Raw genomic sequence first — 6,649 nt, 5'->3', positions numbered from 1 at the left:
GGCGGGGCCGCGCCGCGTCGGTCGCCTCGGGCCCCAGCGATGGCGCGGCTCGCCGGCGGCCGCGGAGAGGTGGGCCGGGGCTGGCGGCGGTGTGTCGGCGGGACGTGCTCCTTCTGTGGCCAGCGGCGCGGGCGCCTCACGCATGGCTCCCGAGCGCCCCGGCCGCCGCAGCCGTGCGGAAGCGTTAGTCGCTGGCGGCGCGCTGCCTGGAGCGCAGCTGGGGCGGCGGGCGGGCCGCGGAGCCGCCCCGCAGAGCCCCGCCAGGCCGGCGGCGCTCGGCGCTCCGGGCGCCGGTAGCGGCCGTGGGGCTTCCTGCTGGTTTCTGGTCGGCGGCGGGTTTCGGGCGGCGGCCGCGGTCGGTGCTGCCGGAGCCCTTCCCTGGGCGCCCGCCCCCCCTCCCGCGGAGCAGGAGGCGCGGGCCTGCCGGACGCACCGCCCGGGCAACGGGCGCGGCATGTGCTGAAGCGAGTGTAAACTTTGGTGTAAGCGTAGTAAAGTTATGCTGTTGCCCTGCTTTTTGGCTTGCATAGAGTTTTTGGTCTACGTTAATGAATGTCTGGCGAGTCTGTTAGCTGAAACAGTTGCCGATGAGTTTCTGTAGGTTCTAGCGCAGACACGTGAATTATGCCTGGCTTTATATGTGTGAAAGTAGTACATCTTAAGGTCATGGTTAGAGGTATTTTGGGTAGTCTCGATCATGGAACGGCTTGGGTAGCACCTTCAGAGATCATCTAGTCCAGCTCCTCGCCCCCAACCGCCCCCCCCCCCCCCCCCCCCCCCCCGGTTAGGGTCAGCTTTCATTCGACCAGGCTGCCCAAGGCCCCGTCCAGTCTCATCCCGATGCTTCCAGGGATGGAGCATCTGTAGCTTTTCTGCTCCGCCTGCTGCGGTGACTCGACCCTGACAGTAAACAATTTCTTGCTTTGTATTCAATCTAAATCGGCAGCCGTGGTGAAGTTTGTTAAGGGTATTCAGAAGTTCGTGAGGAGATTATGACACAATTGTTTTTAGGTGACACCCATCAAATGTATTAACTCCTCAAGCAAAACATTTCTTAGACTGCTTTGTTTAATTGTGGCGCTCCTATGAGCCATTCCATGCCTCTTGAATACTTCTTTTACTAAATGAAATAGCATGGTTTGGGAGTGTATCCATTTGTGCACTAATAAACGAGCTGTTGATATTTTAAGAGAGGGATGTTGCATATCCAAAATAATTAGGATTCCCAGAAAACACTCCAGAGATTCCCCTCCCCCCCCGCCCCCCCGTGTGACTTCAGTAGTTTATGGTAGTTGTCAATCTGCAGAATGATGTGGATGTGACATTGGCCCATATTACTCCACTTGATTTTGAAGACATTTTGGAATAACTGCATGTTTGAATATAAAGCGGTATGATAACTGTGGACACCAGTTGTTATGCTTTTCTGTAATAAAAAAATATTTAGAAAGAATAGGTTTATTCTTGCTGCATGTTCTGTTGAAGTTATACTTTCAAACAGAAGTGCATTTTTTCTGTTAAAATTATGGTTTGAAGCAGAAGTGCATTTTTTCTCCTCTGTATTTCTAGTGCAGATTATTAGCAGATGGAATGGACAAAATCAGTTTATAATTAATATATTACACCAAGTACTTCTGTGTTCAGTCCAACAGAAATAAACTTGGCAAACGTGTGGCTGTAAGCTGGAGATGGTAAAGATGGAGTCCCGGGTAGTTTCTTGTTATGGACATGAGTACAGATATTGTTATAGTTGAAATTGAAATAGCCAGAGTTCGAAATAAATTTGCTAAGTGTTTATTAAGGCAGGAAAGCAAAAACAGCGCACTGGGTGGCTGGGGAGTCACAGCTCCATCCAGGCCGGCAAATTCCAACAGGTAACACAGCCCTTTTAATCTCAGCTTCAAGGCCGGTTTAAGCAAACAGTTATGCTCTCAGTCCCGTGGCAAGAAGCTGTACATTACAAACTAAACTATTTTTACAGTAAAGTCTAGACAAAGACAAAAGTTGTCATAGTAACTTGAGATTATGGTTTAACATTGGTCTTGAGGAGGTACATCTCCAACCTCATGGTTAACGGTTAACTCTTCTCTCACCAGACAAAACATTCTCAGATCTGTTACGGCAAGATCATTCCTTTTGTTAAAAGCCCATTTGATCAGCAAATTACCCTTAGTTAGTTATTATAGATGTGAACTCCACAGCAGATGGACAAGCAGACCTTCATGGCTCATTAATCTTGACTGTTGAAAACTGCTTGTTTTTCATGTTACCTTGCTTTAATTAATGGAAAGAACTTACAAATGAGTTTGCTATTCAACTTTAAATCTTGAAGGTTTTTTTAGGGCTTATGTAACAAATATGTGTATTGATTTCTTCTTGTCACAAAACTGCGAATGATACAGGAACAGTAACATTAATTTAATGAGTTTCTTTTCAAGGTGAGCTGAGTTACAGTCCAATTCAATATTCTTCCTGTATACCCCTAAATAGTGCTGATACCATTAATACAGCAGAAATAAACTCAGGTAGAAAATTCCAGGTTTATGAAACAGGAGACTTGCTATGTTAGAGGCTGCTATTAGACAGCAAACCTTGGATATTGACCTACTGAAGAAATGATAGTACATGCATTTATCTCCTCTAAAATTATTTTGAAGAGAAATGGAGTTTGTGATCATCTTAGGAGAATAGAGAATGTAGGGGAACAATCTATGCAAGCGTAACATTTTGTATTGGCACCCTTTTGAAAACTCTGGCAGTGGATATACTACAAAATATGGTTTGTTTTTTTTTTAGTCTGCAATATTGAAGCTTAGAGGACTACCACCACTTTTTGTTGATTAAAACTGATGTCAGATTCCAATTGGTGGTGATTCTTTGTTTGACATAGCAGTAACAGTTTGGTAACTGTTTTGTGAGTGTTAACAAGTGGTTCTTTTATTATGTGGCCAAATAAACTAAAGCATGTTTCTGTTACAGGTTTTGATGTTATTATAACAGGAAAAAGAGTAATCTTTGAAGCTTTTCAAGTAGAAGTATATATGGGTGAAAGTGATGTTCATTCTCCAGACTTTATAGGTTTAAAAAGCTGCATATTGGATGTTGTGAGTTTGCCCTCTCCAGTCAGCTACGTTGTCATGGAAGCTAAATGGTAAGCCCCACTTCTGTATTTTTAAGTCTAGTTATGAGGTTCATGTTTTTGTGGTTTATTTTCTAGATCCCTGAAATGATATGATACAGATTGAAGAAGAACCAGAGAGCTATGCAAGCTGTGCCATGTCAATGTAGTTGTTAGATGAAACTATTTACTTGAAGACATGTATACTGGTCATCCCATGTGCAAGAATTCACACAGGACCATAGGAGATGTGACTTAGAGATAAGAGGGTGTTCATGTCTGCAGTTAGGAACATCTACCTGGAGTTACAGAATGATTTCCTGCATTAGCTGTGGTGGGAGAGGTTAGCTTTAGGTCTTGCACATGGCTCTTATTTTTTATAACCTTATATGTGTTGATCTTTGGTGCAATTAAAGTAAGCATTAATTCATGAAGTTTACCTTAGCTGTGAGAGCTATTTGTCACATTTAAAGTCTGATTATACAAAACTGCGAATGATACAGGAACAGCAACATTCCATGAATATGAATTTTGGTTAGGAAATGAGACTGCAGACTACTCCTTCAGCTGGGGAAGTTAAGCAAAATTTCACTGCTAGCTAATAAATGAAAGAAAATTTATCTCTGTTAGAAAATTACATTTTCTGCCACATATTGAAGAAAAGCTACTGAAAACATGTTTTTCTGCAGTGTTCTATGTATACTGTAACATGCAGTGTGAATTGTGACGTGCAAAGTGAATGTGAATTTCAAGTTTTTGAGTTACATAAAGTCATTCTGCAATGTAGAACTCAAAAGTGATTTCACTTGCTTACATGCTTTCTTAAAAAACTACTAAAAATGGTTTATTAGATACGATGTAGTTGGTAAAATATGTATTTTTATTCAAAACCAATGATTGATGAACTATTAATATATGAAAATGGAAGTACAAAGCATTCTCTGAATTCCTTTCAGACTGCAAATTGTACATTCTGTGAAACTTTCCAGGGATTTTGTGTGGTTTTGTCTTTGATTTAAGCTTCCCAGAGGTTTATGCTTATAGCACTTCTACCTGTAATATGAATATGGAAGGAAAAATCCCCTACAATAGGTACTATGAAGCTTTCATGAAGTACTGCATGTGCTGAGGATGCTGTGATGATTGAAGAAAATACCACAGAAATAAGAGTTCTTAAGGCTGATCTCTATTTTATTTGGAAATGTTTAAGTAGACAAATAAAATAATGAAGTTGTTAACATAGTAATAGTCCGTCCTTTTTTTTTTTTTTTTTTTTAGTAGCTGATTAAATTTGATTCTATAAAGCAGAAAACCCTATTTTTGTTCTCAGTACATTTTTAATTTTTCAGTAGTGGCGTTGTGAGTTTGGAAGCTGTGCAGAAAACATTATTTAATGAGTTCAACATTTTTTTCCCAGAAGTTATTGTTGTGCTGTTGTGTTTTAATGCCATTATGCACATTTTTCATTTCTGTAATGTCCCTAATTTACTCTTAATTGTGATGTTTTGTAACTTGTTTTGGTTTGTGTGTGGTGCCCCACCCCCCACCCCCTCCAGTTAAGCACAACAGTTAATCACATAGTTAAATGTTCCTCTGAATTGAAGTTTTGTGGTGCACTATCTCCATTGTGCTCTTTCTCCCTGCCCCTGGATAATTAATATAGGAATTGGAAGGACCAGCTTTCTTGAAGCTGATTGCTGTACAAAGCAATGTCATGTACTTTGAAGACTTAAAGGTATTTTTAAATTTACTTTACAAAAGTACTCATTCCCTTGCTTGCATTCAGTGTGCTGTCTATGCAAGAAGTATTAAATATCATCAGGATCAAAGAAGCAAAACGACCTCCCTACTGCCTGCAAACTTAACAAAATGGTTACCCTTTCGATAACCCTTCTTTCTTTGCCCTAGTCCTCTCCAGTTTTCCAGTTGGGTCCTGTTTTTCTCCCTCACTCGTGCTTTGGTAACATAGCTATCTGGCCTTTAGCTGTCTTTAGCTGAGATAGGTATGTGCATCATCTCTGAATAAGATGACTTGCCTTTCTTTCATTTCTGTTTCTCCCAGCCATGGAAAAATAAAGGTCTTCCAAACCTATTATACGATGTCCACCAACAGGCTTTTATACAGTTTACAGATGCTCCGGCTGTTCAGATTCTTATTTCCTGCTTGTTTTACCACTGTCTCTTCTTACAGCAGTAGCTAAGACTTGTGTAAAATAATGATATGTGATTTTACTTACCTTGTTGCTGATCATTTGCCCTTTGAGTAATGTTAGTTCCGCTGGGTATGGTTCTCATGGTAAACACTGAAAGCTGAATAATGTGCCTGTGGTTTTCTTGCAATACATGCAGGTTTTAATGATCCTTATCTCCTACATTTATTAAATGTATAAAATGTGTTAAGTACATGGCACCCTGTAGAACAGTTACTGATGGCATGCAATTATTCTGATCTCGTAGATGAAGTCCATCTTGGTTTTAGTTGGAAATAGACTTAGTATTTATTAAATGATAAAATATTCATAGATTGCAGCTAAACCCCTGAAATTTCATCCTTTGTTATTAGTAATGTCTTTACGGACAACACAATATAAATTGCTGTTACCCTTGTTGATGACATTTGTGCCTTTTTTTTTTTTTTTTTGGTTGCTAGTCAACTTACGTGAGAACTTATATCCTCAGGTAGAGTTCTCAGTCATGGAAAATGTTAATGGTGCCTGTGCACAAACCTAGGGGTAAAATGGTGATTTTTTTATTTAGAAAAACCAAATAATTAAATTCCTGTAGACTGTCATTTCTGTAATTAATACGTAAGACTTAATGTAGACAAAGGTGAGCTATTTCAGTGCTTCGAGTTCTGTATGAACTGAAGGCAACTTTGTGGTTAGTTTAATCAAGTTTTTGTACAGTGTATTTCATATTTAGTGCTCCTGACAACTTGTGCTTTTGCATGGAGCAACTAATTATGGTAGCCAGTCTTATATATATAAAATAATGTGAAAAATGACATATATAATAATGTAAAAAAATATTTTTAACTCTTTTTCAAAGAGCAATATTGTGACAAAATTATGACAGCTGCGTGGCATAATTTTACCTAAGCAAATGTTTAGAAACTTTGGGCTCACAGTCTGATCACTGAAATAAGGGAGCATTAAAACTTAGAAGGAATACTTACATTTTTTGAAAACGTTCTAATTTTGCAGCTTGCATAATGCCGGGTGTGAGTCAGAGTTACTACAAAATAGCAATGAATCAGAACTGGACACTGCTGAAGATCTGAGAAGGAAACTCTGTCAAGCTAAAAAAGAAAAATTAGACTTATCCATTAAACACAACCAAGAAGTAAGGACTTTTTTCTTTGCTTTATTTTACTCTTGGAATACATGTTAATCATGTTTCATTGAAGTAATACTCTCGCATGGTGTATAAAAAGCACAGTCATTAGCTGTACAGAGCCCCCATGCCTGTTCATAGGAACTGTTAGCACCTCTGCTGTTATTGTTGGTAGTTACAGTTGCCCCAATCAGAGTG

General features: G+C 39.9%; 1 protein-coding gene across 1 annotated transcript in view; it reads left to right on the top strand.

Moving 5' to 3' along the window:
- Positions 1–6,649, top strand: part of CCDC171 (coiled-coil domain containing 171) — a 149,385-nt gene continuing 142,736 nt past the window's right edge. Inside the window, 3 exon segments of the mRNA XM_037373775.1 lie at positions 1–69; positions 2,980–3,151; positions 6,322–6,460. Of these exon segments, the coding sequence (XP_037229672.1) occupies positions 3,042–3,151; positions 6,322–6,460 (249 nt within the window). The 5' untranslated portion in view covers positions 1–69; positions 2,980–3,041.

This window comes from Falco rusticolus, chromosome Z, assembly GCF_015220075.1.
Source record: "Falco rusticolus isolate bFalRus1 chromosome Z, bFalRus1.pri, whole genome shotgun sequence".
Taxonomy (NCBI): Eukaryota; Metazoa; Chordata; class Aves; order Falconiformes; family Falconidae; genus Falco; species Falco rusticolus.
The sequence above is the reverse complement of the archived record's forward strand: the minus strand, read 5'-3'. Positions and strand labels throughout refer to the sequence as shown.